Source organism: Tursiops truncatus, chromosome 10, assembly GCF_011762595.2.
Source record: "Tursiops truncatus isolate mTurTru1 chromosome 10, mTurTru1.mat.Y, whole genome shotgun sequence".
NCBI classification, from domain to species: domain Eukaryota; kingdom Metazoa; phylum Chordata; class Mammalia; order Artiodactyla; family Delphinidae; genus Tursiops; species Tursiops truncatus.
Genome location: NC_047043.1, coordinates 23,649,488 through 23,664,257, shown reverse-complemented (window position 1 = coordinate 23,664,257; position 14,770 = coordinate 23,649,488). Strand labels below are relative to the sequence as shown.

Here is a 14,770-nt window from a genome sequence, read left to right as displayed (position 1 = left end):
CCAGGGAAGTCCCTGGATTACTGTTTTTAGGGGTTTGGTGCCTATGTTTGTTTTTATATATAGTCACAGATGGTGACAAGGGGTTACCTAAGGAGATAAAGTTGACCATTTAATTCAGCGTTTCTCAGTATGGGGTCTATTGGTGTGTTTTCAGAGGTTCAGTTCTAACTCATTCTTTAGATGGCAGCAAAAATGTCTCATCCTCAAGGGATATTCCCTCATCCTTCATTCACTCTCATAGCATCTCATGCTTCTTCATACCACTGTAATTACTTATTCTCCATGGCCAAACTATAAGTTCCACGAGAGCAGGGACTGTCTCTGTCTCATTCATCTATGTATCCCCAGTTCCTAACATCCTGCCTGGAACATAGCAGGTGCTCAATAAATATTTGTTGAATGAATGAATGAAGAAGGAGATAAAACACAAAAGAAGTAGAGGCAGGGTCCTTGCCTCTTCAGTTCAGTTGGAACTGAAACATACACACACAAAAGAGTAAGAGACATTACAAAGCAATACGTTTGTAACAGAGTACAGTTTCTTTTCATTGAGAGAAGCTAATCTTTGAAGGGTCATTGGAGTGGACCTCTCAGTTAAGGCACACATAATACAAATTGTCCAGGGATTAGGATGTAATCAAATCTTTTGCGACTCATTCTAGACTATCTGCCTTTCCCAGAAATCCCTGAAATGCAACAGGGAAAAGTGAGGGAGAAAAGGTAGATTAATTTTCAATAGGAATATAAGGATTCCAAGAATCAGAGTATTTAGCCTTAGTTGCAGTGGACTAAGGTTACTGGAGTACAGAACCTAGAAATAAAACTTGAGAAAAAAAAGTCTAAGTTAGTGATCTGAGACGCAACACAAGACGGAGAGGACTGTTTTGACACAAGTCTGTGGCTAATGATGAAATTACCTCCCCTCCTGGCTGTCCTGGCATGGTCCTTGTAGTCTGGGGCACAATGGCCGGGTGTTAGAGAGCAAACTGAAGAGGGAGCCAAAGTGAGGACGGAGAGTGGGATTCTCCTTCCCTGAAGAGCTGTGGTAGCCCAGCCTGTGCAGGGAGCTGGATGAGCAAGCCTGAATCACAAAGGGGACCTACATGTTTTATTAGGAAGGGGAGGACAAATTTTCCATGGGTCGCCCAGTGGAGCAGGTTATACCAGTTATAGGTACAAAATATATGACAAACTAAAGGGGCACAGACCAAAGGGTGAAGAGAATGGGATGAGGTTATTCTAGAATCATACTATGCAAACTGTGGTCCATGGCCAGCCTCAGCAGCAGCCAAGAGCTTGTTAGAAATGAAGAATTGGGGCTTCCCTGGTGGCGCAGTAGTTGAGAATCCGCCTGCCTGTGCAGGGGACACGGGTTCGATCCCTGGTCCGGGAAGATCCCACATGCCCGGCGTGGCTGGGCCCGTGCGCCACAACTACTGAGTCTGTGCTCTGGAGCCCGTGGACCACAACTACTGAGCCTGCGTGCAGCAACTGCTGAAGCCCGCGTGCCTGGAGCTCGTGCTCCGCAACGAGAGAAGCCACCGCAATGAGAAACCCACGCACCGCGGCGAAGAGTGGCCTCCACTCGCCGCAGCTAGAGAGGGCCCGCGTGCAGCAGCGAAGACCCAACACAGCCAAAAATAAATAAATAAATTAAAAAAAAAAAAAAAAAGAAATGCAGAATTGCAGGGCCCACCTTAGACCCCCTAATTCAGAACCTGCAATTTAACAAGTTCCCCAGATAGTGTGTAGGCACATCAAAGTTTGAAAAGCACTGTCTAAGATTTCTTGAGGAAGAAGAGCTTGAAAGGCGTTAATGAATATGGGGTGAAAGGTAAGGCAAGCTTCAGGTGGTCCCCTAAGGGAATAGGGCCGGTTGGGGAGAAAGGTTTTATTTTGAAGCACCCTGGATTGAATGGGCGAAGAAGCAGGCGGGTTGACTCTGGCTGGGAGCCCCGAATGCAGGAACAAGGAGAATAGCACAGGTGGGCCTGAGGTCGCCAGACATAAGGACTGGTCGCTGCCGTGTGACACCAGCTCCACCACTCCCCCCTATATTCTCATTCGCCCCAATCTCCCATTCCAGGCCTTCTCTAGATTTTCACTCTCAGTAGCCTGGCCAGCCGTACCTCGCCTAGTTAGGTTTGATTTGGCCTAGCTCGGTTGCTAAGGCCTGGAGCTTCCCGGTTACGGGGGTGTGGCGGGTGAGCGTGTGGGGGAAATGACGTCACGTCCAAAAGGCGGGCTAACCTGACTTCTCCCTCCTCCCGATTGGCTGCCAGGATTTTAACTAGATTCGCTGTCTCGCGGGCTCCAGGGTTAGCCGTCAGTGTCTCTGTCCAGCTGTCCCCTGCCCACCCACCACCACCCCCGACCGTCCTCTCCGCCTGGGGCAAGACTCCGAGGACAGTACCTCAGTAGCAGTTAGCTTCGGAAAGAGAGGTGATTTGAAGGGTCCGGCTGTTGCCGCCAGGCGAGGCGCTTCGACCGCCCAGGTACTTTTTGACTCGATCGGTGTCCGTAGTTGGGACGGCTACCCAAGCCGCAGGGAATTGTGGAACTTATAGTTCTGGGTTAGTTCGGGGTTGGAACGGAGGCTCGAGCCGAGAAAGGAATCTAAATAAGATTCCTGCCAATGACATTATTTTTATTTATTTTTTTAAATCAGGTGCGGACCTGAACCTGGTCCATCCCTTTCTGACCAAAACTATTTACCCACATTGGAAAGGACCAGGCACCTAAATGGAGACGCCACCAGTCAATCCAGTGGGAGAGAAGGACACCTCTCAACCGCAGCAACAATGGGAAAAGAACCTTGATTTAACTACTCAGATTAGGCAGCAGCGCCGAGACCCTCCTACTGAAATCCTTGAGCTCAGAGTGAGCCCAGATTCAGACAGCCAAATTCTAGAGAATCCTCAAGAAACTGAAAAACTAGCCGCTGGACTTGAAGGAGACTCTAAGTCTCATGGCTCAGCCAGTGAGGTGCCAGAGCCCCTTCAAGCCTCTGATCTCTGGTACTGTCCGGATGGGAGCTTTGTCAAGAAGATCATAATCCGTGGCCATGGCTTGGACAAACCCAAGCTGGGCTCCCGCTGCTGGGTACAGACTTTTGGATTTACTTTGGGGTCAGGGCTGCCAGAGGGCTGGACAGAGGTAACTATGGGGTTAGGCCCATGGAGGGAAGAAACCTGGGGGGAGCTCATAGAGAAATGCCTGGAGTCCATGTGTCAAGGCGAGCAGGCAGAGCTTCAGCTCCCTGGGTGCTCTGGACCTCCTGTCAGGCTCACACTGGCCTCCTTCACCAAGGGCCGGGACTCCTGGGAACTGGAGGCCACTGAGAAGGAGGCCCTGGCCAGGGAAGAACGTGCAAGAGGCACAGAATTATTCCGAGCTGGGAACCCTGAATCGGCTGCCCGATGCTATGGACGGGCTCTTCGGCTGCTGCTGACTTTACCCCCACCTGGCTCTCCGGAACGAACTGTCCTTCATGCCAACCTGGCTGCCTGTCAGTTGCTGCTAGGGCAGCCCCATTTGGCAGCCCAGAGCTGTGACCGGGTTCTGGAACGGGAGCCTGGCCATTTAAAGGCCTTGTACCGAAGGGGGGTTGCCCAGGCTGCTCTTGGGAACCTGGAAAAAGCAACTGCTGACCTCAAGAAGGTGCTGGCGGTAGACCCAAAAAACCGGGCAGCCCAGGAGGAGCTGGGAAAGGTGATCATTCAGGGAAAGAAGCAGGATGCAGGGCTGGCTCAGGGACTGCGCAAGATGTTTGGCTGATTAAAAGTTAAAACCTTAAAAGAAACAGGAACCTGTGAAGTGTGGTCTATGCTGTGAGATTTGGGGGGTGGGGGTGGGGGTGGCCCAGAGGGAGGGTTTCACCCATATCCCACTCTCAGCTTTTGCCTTCCTAGGGGAGGTAGCAGTGGTCTCAGTGTCCCCCTTTACCCTTTTACCATTAAAAAGCCATATGGTCACGTGTGCTATGTTTTGGGGGGCTTATCCATCTCCGAAGATGAATAGAAGCCGTCTACACTTCTAAATTCAGGACACGCCCGGGGGGGGGGGTGGACAGCGAAACTTCAAAACCTGGTAGCTTCATTTCCTAGGCGCTTTCTGGCTGCGTCCTGTTTGGCGCATGCGCAAATTTCACTGCCCGATGCTGCGGAGGGGCTAGCCTCCTGCCGCACTCCCATTGGCCCGGCCTGTACAGCCTCCTCTTCTATTGACTCACGTGCTCAGTGCCCAGGTCTCTTACTGGTCAGTAGAGCTTCCGGTCCGCCCCCTTTTTTTTAAGAGCCAACTGATTAGTTGATGATGGGGAGAGGCGGGCCTTGGGAGCCGTCTCATGGTTGGGGGGGGCGGGGGGGAAAGATGGCGGAGCTGATGCTCCTCAGCGAGATTGCGGACCCGACGCGCTTTTTCACCGACAATTTGCTGAGCCCGGAGGACTGGGGTGCGCGGAGTGAGGCCTCGGGGAGGGGAAAGGGCTGTGGCGTACTGTGACCCTGAGGCACGCAGGAGGAAGCGGAGGCCCAAGGAGGAAGGCTGGGCAAATACGGAATGCACCACCTGAAGGAGGGCGGAACGGGAGGCTAGTTGTGCTTTCGGGGGATGCGGGAGTTGGGGAAGACCTCCGCTCCTGCGGAAATATGGAGTTGTTCCGGGGTCGGGGAGGGAGGGGCTGAAGTTCTTTGGCTATATCACTTTTCAAGTGGGCGGGCGGTGGGTCCGGCCGAGCCGAGCCAATGAGGGATGGGTCGAGGGCTTTGTGTGGATCCGAAGGCTGCGCTACCGGAAGACCCCCCGACCCTCCGCACCTCTTGCAGACAGCACCTTATACACCGGCCTGGATGAAGTGGCCGAGGAGCAGACGCAGCTCTTCCTTTGCCCGGAGCAGGATGTCCCGGTATCGGTCCCCAGCCTGGTCTTTTACGCTTGGTGGGTGAGGGTGGTCGCAGAACCAGGACTCATCCCCCGGCCTGAGGTCATCTGGAGCCACCCGTCATCCTCACACTCCTGCCATCTAATATCCTCCCTTATTCAGTTTGACAGCAGTTCCCTGGACTTGGAGATGGATGTCAGCCCTCCTGAACCCCCCTGGGACTCTCTGCCTATCTTCCCAGGTAAGCTACCCTGTGTGATTCCCTCATCCAGAAACCCTGAGCTTCCGTTGTTTCCCAGAAACTGCAATTCCTCTTATCCTCACGCTTCCTCCACCTGATTGCCTGTGTACTCTTCTCCCTCTTTGATTCTTTATATGTGTTCGTTCCCCCTTGCCCCAGTGAGGGGTCCTTACCCCATAAAATCCTGGGCACTTTTTGGACTCTTGTCAGGCTCTGCTTCCAGGTTATTTTCTAACCCCTTTCTCTCCAGATCTTCAGGTGAAGTCTGAGCCATCCTCCCCCTCCTCCTCCTCCTCCCTCAGCTCTGAATCCTCGCGCCTTTCTGCAGAGCCCTCCAGCCAGGTGAGAGTCATCTCCCTCCTACTGTCTGTGGCAGGGACTCAGCTCCCTCGACTTCACCTATAGATGCTGAGGAAATGATTTGTGTGCTGCGAGTCATGGGGTGTTGGTGGGGGGCTTCTTTTCTGCCTTTGCCATTTCTTTTATATCCTCATTTTTCACATTTCCATTCTTTGGTTGTCTAGAATTGAAGGTGGAGTTTTTTAATATACAGAGAAATGTGGCAGCCATGGGGGGCCTGGGAAGAAGAGAGTTGTTAACTGCTGAGAATTCTGGAACTTTTCTTGTCCAAGTTGTCCATGCGAAGGCAATATTTGAAATCATGAGACTTTATCACCCCTCCCAGGAATAAAATAGAGAGAACCAGGGGCCAGACACAGCCTAGGGAGATGCTGAGTATGAATGTCAAGTAATTGGTGGTTTGTAAGCTCGAAAGCTTTTGTTCTTGCTCTTACTCTCAACACGTCCTTTGTTTTCTTTCCTTGTTTCTTACCCTGACTCGTACCCAGGCCTCTGGTGTAGGGGAGGTGCTGGTCGTGAAGTCAGAGTCCTTGACACCCTCACTCTGCCTCCTGGGAGATGATCCAACATCCCCATTTGAAACCGTCCAGATCAATGTGGGCCCCACCTCTGATGATGCCTCAGGTAATAACAGCCTGCACCATCCTCAGGCTTTACCAAGGTAGAGTGTATGTATGTGTGTACACACGTGCACGCGCATGTGTGTATGGGAAGCGGGAGTGCAGTCAGCAGGACAGGGAGGAAAAGGTGGCGAGGAGAAATGGCAGATAACCAAGAGAGAGGCCGGGAGCGGGAGGGAGGATTTCAGGAAATCACAGCCAGTGAAGCACGGAAGAAATGGGGATGATTTTTCTTTCTTTTCTTGTTCCTAGTCACCTGTTGTGTGATTTAACTTCCTGTTGCTTTGCATAAACTTGCAGGCAGTTTAGGGCATTTTTATCTATGTGACTTTCCCCCTGAAGGTTTTATTATAAAAATTTTCAAACATACAGAAAAGTTGGAATACCATATACCCAACTCCTGAATTCTACAAGTAACATTGTTTGTGCTGTTTTGAAAAGCGTTATTGAGTTTAGTTACTCTTATATGTTTATTGAGCAGCTACTCCATGCCAGATACTGGACACGGTGCTGGAGTTGCAAAGGTGAAGAACACGTTAACCACCACACTGACTTGAGGCCCCTGTAGTGTGGTGGGGGGAAGAAAGCCAAGCAAGGTGTACTAATTCTAGGATAGAGCCTGTCACAGGCACCCTGAAAGCTCACAAGAGGGGGCCTCTCACCTGATTGGGGCTGGCTCAAGGGTGTACTCTAGGCGGAGGAGTTTCCTGATCCGAGTTTCAAAGGACACATAGGAATTAGCCAGAAGGAGAACGTGGGGACTGGTTGTGTTTGTAAGGAACGTGCATCTCTTTAGAGAGGATGTGAGGTGGGGTAGTAAAGAAAGGCCAGGAGATGCAGAGGCTGCAGGGCCAGGTAGGAACCCTGCTAAGGGACTCTTAGCTTTTTTCCTGTGGGCAGTTGGGAGCCTTTGAAGAGTCAAGCAGGAGAGCAATATTATTAGGAAGAGGACTCTGGTGGCAGAGTAGAGAGTGGATTGCAGAGACACAGGACTGGAAGCAGAAGGAGGACCAAGAAAGAGGTTCATGCAGTTAATCAAGTAAGATACTCAGCTGCTGAGAAGAAGGCAGATTTGAGGAAGCATGAATTAGAATGGATGAGTGCAGTGACCCCCCTGGGCGTTGAAGAGAGATAGGGGTGAAAGAGTGTGCCTGGGTTTCTGGCTAGGGCAGCCACCCGGTGGGTGAGGGTACCGACCACTGGATAGAGCCTGCAGGAGCAGGAGCCCGCTGGTCAGGGAGCACGTGGTGAATTCAATGTGGGACGTGTTGGTTATTTTATTTATTTTATTTTATTTTATTTTATTTTTGGGGGGTACGCGGGCCTCTCACTGTTGTGGCCTCTCCCGTTGCGGAGCACAGGCTCCGGACGCGCAGGCTCAGCGGCCATGGCTCATGGGCCCAGCTGCTCCGCGGCATGTGGGATCCTCCCGGACCGGGGCACGAACCCGTGTCCCCTGCATCGGCAGGCAGACTCTCAACCACTGCGCCATCAGGGAAGCCCCCATGTTGATTATTGATTTCAAAGCGACTTCAGGGTTTCCTAGCACCGCCTCCCTTTGGTTGAACTTTAACCAGAAGCTAGAAGGCAAGAGAGCCCCAAGGTGCACTCCATTCATGTTTTCCCCCGGGCCTCAGAGTAGGGCAGGGAAAGATGGAGAGTGGGTTTGGAGGGACAAACAGCTCATATCCAGCATACGATTAAATGTTACAAAGAGGACAAACAAAATAACGGATTGAAAAGTCTATAACAGCAAAAAGATTATTGATGGTTTTGCAAAGGCTAGTGTTTTTGGAGTCAGAGTCTCCCCTGGTATTTAGGTATTTTTTGAGGGCCTGTACTTTACCCCTCACTTTGACAGACATGAAGCATAAGACATAGTCCTTGCTTTTGGAGAGTTTCATGAGGTTTATAACACATGGTTAATAGCTCAAACAGTGGTCACCTCTGAGGAGGGGATCTGGGTGTCTGGTTGACAAGGAAGGGAATGAAATTTCCTTTTCACTGAATTCCCCTTCCTTCCTTTGGGATTTTGTATCATATGACTGTATTACCTATCAAAATATATAAGTAGTTATGACATTTTGAAATAGCAGTAGTGGCAATCATATAATTAAGTATCAAAATGCGTGCTGTGGACCAGAGGTAGTAGCGGACCATTGACCTCGGGGCTGAATCTGGCCCTCGGACGGGTTCACCTCCATGGGGCAATCAACAGGTCTTATAGATAGGTTTTTTTTCTTTGTTTGTTTTTTATTTTTATAGATAGGTTTAACAGAAGCCATGAAGGCTCAGAGGTGACTGAGCTTTGAAGGCTGACAGAAGGAAGAGAATCTGTATGAAGGGACAAGCAGTGAGCCCTGTTTAAGGCCAGTTGAATTTGGGTGAACGGCGAGGCTTGAGAAAGGAAGTGACCAGCAGGCAGCTTGGGAGTCAGGATCACGGTGCAGCGGGGCAGTCAAGGGTAGAGATGCAGACTGGGCAGTTGTTAGTGTGGTGACGCGTGATCGCGTTGGGCCAGGATGAGGTGGAAATCCAGCCAGACAGGAATCTGGGCCCTTACGAATGCTGCCGAATCCTGCTTGGGCCTCCTCCATGTGAATGGACAAGGTGTGTGAGGAAGAAAGAGGGAGAGCAGAAGCACAGGGACAGCCTTGAGGGAAGCTGAGCAGCAGTGAAAACAACTGATAGGGGCCACGGAAGGAGAAAGGGAGTCCTGGGTAAAGAGGTAGGAGGAGAGGCAGCAGATTAGCAGCTCCATGATGCCCCTCCTCTGGATTGCCCTCCTGGGCCAGAAGAGTTTTCCTTGCAGGTACAAGGAGAAATGACCATGTCTTCCATTTCCCCATCTTAGCCCTCTTCTCCTTCAGTGTTTGTCTGATATCCAGCTTTTTGTCTCATCCCACTGTCCCGCAGATGTTCAGATTAAGATAGAGCCTGTCTCTCCATCTTCCTCCATCAACTCAGAGGCTTCCCTGCTCTCTGCGGAGTCCCCCAACCAGGTGAGCATCCACTTCCTTCCTCCCTCCAGCACGCCGGTGCATTCCTTCTGGCTCTCAGAGGTGTGAGAGCTTTCTTTTCTTCAGCTCCGTCTCCTCAGCACTCCTCCTGACTCACATATCTTCTGGAATGCCCCACGTAGGCTTTTATAGGAGAGGAGGTACTGGAAGTGAAGACAGAGTCCCCATCCCCTCAAGGGTGTCTCTTGCGGGATGTCTCAGGCCCCCCACTTGGAGCTGTCCAGATCAGCATGGGCCTGTCCTCTGATGGCTCCTCAGGTAATGAGGCCTCCTGACACCTGGAGTCTCTCGCAAGAGGCCTATAGTCCTGACATTTCTTCTTCCTTCCTTCCTTTCACCTTCCTTCAGGCAAACCCCTGCCCGCCCGGAAGCCACCACTGCAGCCCAAACCTGTGGTGATAACCACTGTCCCGATGCCACCGAGAGCTGTGCCTCCCAGCACCACTGTCCTTTTGCAGCCCCTTGTCCAGCCACCCCCAGGTACTAAAGAAGGAGAGAAGGAGGTGGCCTGGATTGACCTTCTCAGGGGGCTCACAGCCATTGAGCCTCCCGACACTTGGGTGCTCAGGTGTGGGTGTGGACACAAGGAACCCACCTGACTTCCAGCTCTCTGACCTCCTTCTCCTGTCCACTTGCCCCAGTGTCCCCAGTTGTTCTCATCCAAGGTGCTATTCGAGTCCAGCCTGAGGGACTGACCCCCCCTGCTCCACGGCCTGAGAGGAAGAGCATTGTTCCAGCTCCTATGCCTGGGAACTCCTGCCCGCCTGAGGTGGATGTAAGCATTTACTGGGGAGGAGAGGAGTAGGGCTAGTAATGGGAAGAGAAGAGAACTGTCGTGGGAGAGAACTGTGGAGTGAGAAGGGAGCAAAAAGTGAGGAAGCAGGCCCATAAGACGGTCCTGAAGGTTAACGTGGACCTCTTTTATATATGAGTATCTACTCCGTGTAGTTTTAGGATCCTTGGGTTTGCTACCCCTGCAGATGGAGAAGTGGGCGTGGTCTTAGTACATCAAAGGCAGGGGAGTCATCCTGTGTTAGAGAAGAGGGAGGCTGCTTCCTAGGGGAAGACCAGGTAAACTGTTCTCTAATGTTAGCAAGCGTCAACTTCGGGTCCTAAAAAGGAGAATTGAGAAGAAGGAAGACCACCCATCAAGGAAAGGAACTGTGGTTCCACGAAGAACCAGGATGGGGGAAGTTCCTCCTACAGTCTAACTTCTCTCAGTGCTGAGGAACAGCATTAGGGAGTGGTTGAGAGAAGGGCCCCTTCCCTGGAATGTTTTGGCAGAGAGGAAGAACCTCTCTCTGGCTCTGTAGGTAGAGGTTAGGAAGGCAGGAGAGTGGCCCCTGTGAGCTCTGGGTGATCGGTCCCTGGAGTTGGAGGGTGAGATGCCCCTCTCCCTCCCCTCTTTCCCTGTCTCTCTGACCCTTTTGTGCCTAGGCAAAGCTGCTGAAGCGGCAGCAGCGAATGATCAAGAACCGGGAGTCGGCCTGCCAGTCCCGGAGGAAGAAGAAAGAGTATCTGCAGGGGCTGGAAGCTCGGCTGCAGGCTGTGCTGGCCGACAACCAGCAGCTCCGGCGGGAGAATGCTGCCCTCCGCCGGCGGCTGGAGGCCCTGCTGGCTGAGGTAAGACCCGGGTGTCCTTGGGAGACCCGTGGGAGTACGGGCTCCTTGGAATGACTCCCCCTCTCTGGCTTCTCTCTTTCTCTGCATCTTAGAACAGCGAGCTCAAGTTAGGGTCTGGAAACAGGAAGGTGGTCTGCATCATGGTCTTCCTTCTCTTCATTGCCTTCAACTTTGGGCCTGTCAGGTGAGACGCTCGTTGCCTCCCCAGAGCCTTCTGGGTGGAGCCCAGCCCCCGGCTGCCCGATTGCCTGCTCTGGCACAGTCACTTTCGTTACTTGCACACAGACAGCTCTGATGTCCTTGGCGCTGATGGTGGGTGTATCCAGTCAGTCCCTTCTTGTTCCCTCATTGCTCTCATAAGTGTTATGTCCTGGAGGAGATGGTGGTGAGAACGTTGATAAAAATAGTGACTATTAAGTGCTTAGTGAGTTCTGGGCCCTTGGTTAAGCACTCTCCTTTCCTCGTGTTTTCTGGCTCGATGAGTAGGGACTGTTCTCATTCCGTCCTACAGATGAAGAGATTCAGTCTTGTAGCACAGATCGGAACCAGGCGGACTATCTATAGAGCCCTCCCCCTTAACTAGCCCCTCAGTAAAGCTGGAATTCTTCCTCGTGCTCTGTCCTTTCCTATCCACAGCATCAGTGAGCCTCCTCCAGCTCCCATCTCTCCTCGGATGAGCAGAGAGGAGCCTCGACCCCAGAGACACTTGCTGGAGTTCTCGGCGCAAGAGCCAGTTCACAGAGTCGAGCACCCCCAGCATCCCTCCCAGGGTCCCAAGGAGACCCAGCCCAGCTCCACGGGCCAGCCAAGTTTCAGGTGAGGAGAGGGCCCTCTCTCTTTTGAGTGTGTCTTCTCCCCCAGAGTGACCTTTCCTTTTGAGGGGAGCTGGAGTTGCTCTCTTGCCAGCATGACCTTCTCCACTGATGGGAGAGCACTGGGCAGCCTCAGGTCATTGCCTCGTCCCTGCCTCACTCCAGGAACCTGACAGCCTTCCCTGGGGGCACCAAGGAGCTGCTGCTGAGAGACCTGGACCAGCTCTTCCTCTCCTCTGATTGCCGGCACTTCAACAGGACCGAGTCCCTGAGGTGTGGGGCATTCACAACCGGGGCGCCTTCCCTCTTGTCCCGAGGCGCCTCCGCAGACGGCCTGGCTGTCCTTGTGTGCTGAAGCACCAGCTCTCTGTGCCCTCTCTCTCCCCTCCTATGTGTGGGCGAGGAGAGTGGGAGTCTTGGCCTGGCACAGAGGTTTTACCCGTCCTCTGCTTCCCCAGGCTTGCTGATGAGCTGAGTGGCTGGGTCCAGCGCCACCAGAGAGGCCGGCGGAAGATGCCCCAGAGGCCCCAGGAGAGACAGGTAGGAGGGGGTGGGGCTGGTTCAAGGAAAGCCACTTGAAAACAAGGGCTGAATGTCCTGGGGATTTTAAGAGGGCATCTTGTTATGGGGCTTTGGGGGCAGTAGGAGGGTGGGTGTGCGGTGGCGTCAGCTCCCAGGGGCTGTCTGTTTCTTTTCCCTTTTCCCTCCACCCTCTTCAAATCCTCAGATACTTCTCCTTCCAGAAGTCTCAGCTATGGAAGAAGTCGCCTCCAGTTAAGGCAGTCCCCACCCAACCCCCTGGGCCCCCAGAAAGGTGAGTCTTGGGGGGGCACTTATTTGTTAAGTGAGGTTCCACTCTAAAGAGCTATACCCTAAGGAGCTGTCCTGTGCTCGTCATCATTGCCACCGATGGCGTGATGCTCCCCTTATCCCCTGGGGGTCTCTTGTCTTTCTCTCATCCTTTCCCCCTTCCGCACTGGGAACTGGGCACTGGGCTTAGTTCCTTGCCAATCCCGTTTCCCTGCCCGTCTAGGGATGCTGTGGGCCAGCTGCAGCTATATCGCCAACCAGACCGTTCACAGCCAGAGTTCCTGGATGCAATTGACCGACGGGAAGACACATTTTATGTTGTCTCCTTCCGAAGGGTGAGTTTCTCCTCCTGGCCCCATCCCTGTCACCCTGGGTTCCCCAGCAGTCTGCCTGCAGGTTGAGGCTGTAGAGTAGGGCCGGGGAGCCTGTCAACATCTTTTCCTCCACCCTCCCAGCCTGGCCCCTCTTTTTCCCAGGACCACTTGCTGCTCCCAGCCATCAGCCACAACAAGACCTCTCGGCCCAAGATGTCCCTGGTGATGCCCGCCATGGCCCCCAATGGTAATTCTTTCTCTGCCCAGTGTGGGGAGGGGTCCTGAAATTGAGGAACAAGGAAGTTCCAGTGGGGAGACCCAGCATGAGGAGTTGAGGGGGGAGATGGGGACAGGAGTGGTAATTCTATAGAGATGCTAGAGGCATGGGTGAGAAGAAGCCAGAAATGACTGGATAGAAAAATAAAATGCAGGACACTGCTGGGAGGAAGATGAGGGTGCGGGTCCTCCCTAGGTGAAACTGCTTAGGGTGTGCTGGGCAGAGGGGTGTGGGCTGGGAACCCGCCGGACTCTTCTTTTTGTTCTCTTGCTGTCCTCTCCCCTGTGACCTCACACTCATCAGTGTCATTTTTTCCCCGACTTCCTTCCTTCTCCCTGCACCAACTCCCTCCCTCCCCTCTCATTTAACTCCCACTGGGGCTCTGCTTCCTCGTCACTGCCCTTCCCCCGCTGTCCACCTCTACTGTTCTGACCCCTCCTCTCCGTCTGTCTCCCCCTTCTCCTCTTCCCTAACTCCCCGCTTCTCACAGAGACCCTGTCAGGCCGGGGGCCCCCGGGAGACTATGAGGAGATGATGCAGATCGAGTGTGAGGTCATGGACACCAGGGTGATCCACATCAAGACCTCCACGGTGCCCCCCTCACTCCGAAAACAGCCGTCCTCAAGCCCGGGCAATGCCACAGGTGGCCCCTTGCCAGCTTCTGCAGCCAGCCAGGCCCACCAGGCCGCCCGTCAGCCCTCTACCTCAATCATCCCTGACCTCTACGACTCACACTGACTTAGAACTGGGGGGCAGGGGGTGGGGGCGACCAAGTGGGACTGTTTCGAATTTTCCTGATCCCTGGGCTGGGGGCAATTGGTAAAGGAAAGACAGGGTATGGGGGTTAAGCACTTATTTGGAGGTGCGGGGAAGTTTTCCTCTCTTCTCACCCCTTTTTGGAATATAGGGCTCCTCTCACTTCTGTGAACCCCGTGTCCCTGCTTCTTTCTTTGAGGGTGTTGAATGAGCTTAAGTTTTGGGGTAGGTGGGCTCCTGTACACTCTTTCTTCTTTTGTTTCTGTTTGGGGGGTGGAGGTGGGAATTTAGTCCCCAGGCGGGACTAGGGAAGTTTTTACATTTTGGAGCTAGTTCCTGAGAGTCAAGGAGGAGAGGTGGAGGGAGGTCAGGTGTATGTATGTGCATATCTTCTTTTTTATTATTAAATAAACAACTTGGAGGGAGTTGAAGGAATGGTGCCTGCCTAACTGGCTCGTGACGGGGAATTCTGGGGAAAGTGACTTGCATAGGGCCAGTGTTCAGAGAATCAAGTACTGAAGACATGGCTGGCTCTGGGGTGGGGTGGGTGTGTGATCGCAGAGCTCACGTCATCCCCTTATCCCCACCCCTGCAAGGCGGGTATGTCTGCTGTCTAGCGGGGGAGCGGGGGAGCGGGGGAGCGGGGGAGTGGGGGAGGGCTGTCCCATGGCGTGACAGGCTGGAGGATGCAGCTCCCAGAATGTGTCTGAGTAAACAGGAAGGACAGGGGGCCCCACGCCCTTCAGGGTGAGCGTCCTCCCTGGGTCCTGTGCATTCTTGCAGGTTCTCCCCCACCTTGCTTTCCAGGACTAGCAGCTTGAACTAACAGTGGAGGTGGGGCCAGGGGCTGTGAGCCCAGAAAGGAGACACAGTGGAGAAGGGGGCAGTGTTTGGAGGGAAGGGGCACGTTGAGGAGCATCTCCTTAGCCCTAAACTGGAGGAAACTAAAACATGAGAGTCCAGTTGAGAGAAAAGGAGGAGCACGGGGCCAGCAGGAAAGGCTGTGTTTTCTAATTAGGAGGAAGGGGAACAGGGCAACGTGTGAGGGGCCGAGT

The 14,770-nt window shown here is 53.2% G+C and overlaps 2 protein-coding genes across 2 annotated transcripts; both read left to right on the top strand.

Annotated features, from left to right (window-relative positions):
- Positions 1–2,332: 2,332 nt before the first annotated feature.
- On the top strand, positions 2,333–3,829 carry FKBPL (FKBP prolyl isomerase like). The gene is made up of 2 exons (XM_019931372.2): positions 2,333–2,495; positions 2,669–3,829. Exon 2 carries the CDS (start codon positions 2,743–2,745, stop codon positions 3,775–3,777), a length of 1,035 nt encoding a protein of 344 aa, XP_019786931.1. The 5' UTR covers positions 2,333–2,495; positions 2,669–2,742; the 3' UTR covers positions 3,778–3,829.
- A 518-nt stretch (positions 3,830–4,347) lies between these two features.
- On the top strand, positions 4,348–14,150 carry ATF6B (activating transcription factor 6 beta). Its single transcript, XM_033864052.2, is given in 19 exon segments — positions 4,348–4,453; positions 4,827–4,906; positions 5,045–5,123; positions 5,374–5,465; positions 5,972–6,107; positions 9,020–9,105; positions 9,246–9,381; positions 9,472–9,603; positions 9,765–9,898; positions 10,561–10,746; positions 10,839–10,930; positions 11,383–11,562; positions 11,724–11,831; positions 12,017–12,098; positions 12,302–12,372; positions 12,592–12,703; positions 12,845–12,929; positions 13,450–13,656; positions 13,659–14,150. Coding segments are annotated over 19 exon segments (2,100 nt in total). The 5' UTR covers positions 4,348–4,371; the 3' UTR covers positions 13,679–14,150.
- Positions 14,151–14,770: the final 620 nt, after the last annotated feature.

Coding starts and splice junctions, on each gene's coding strand:
- FKBPL (XM_019931372.2), top strand. CDS start 2,743: ATGGAGACGCCACCAGTCAATCCAGTGGGAGAGAAGGACACCTCTCAA.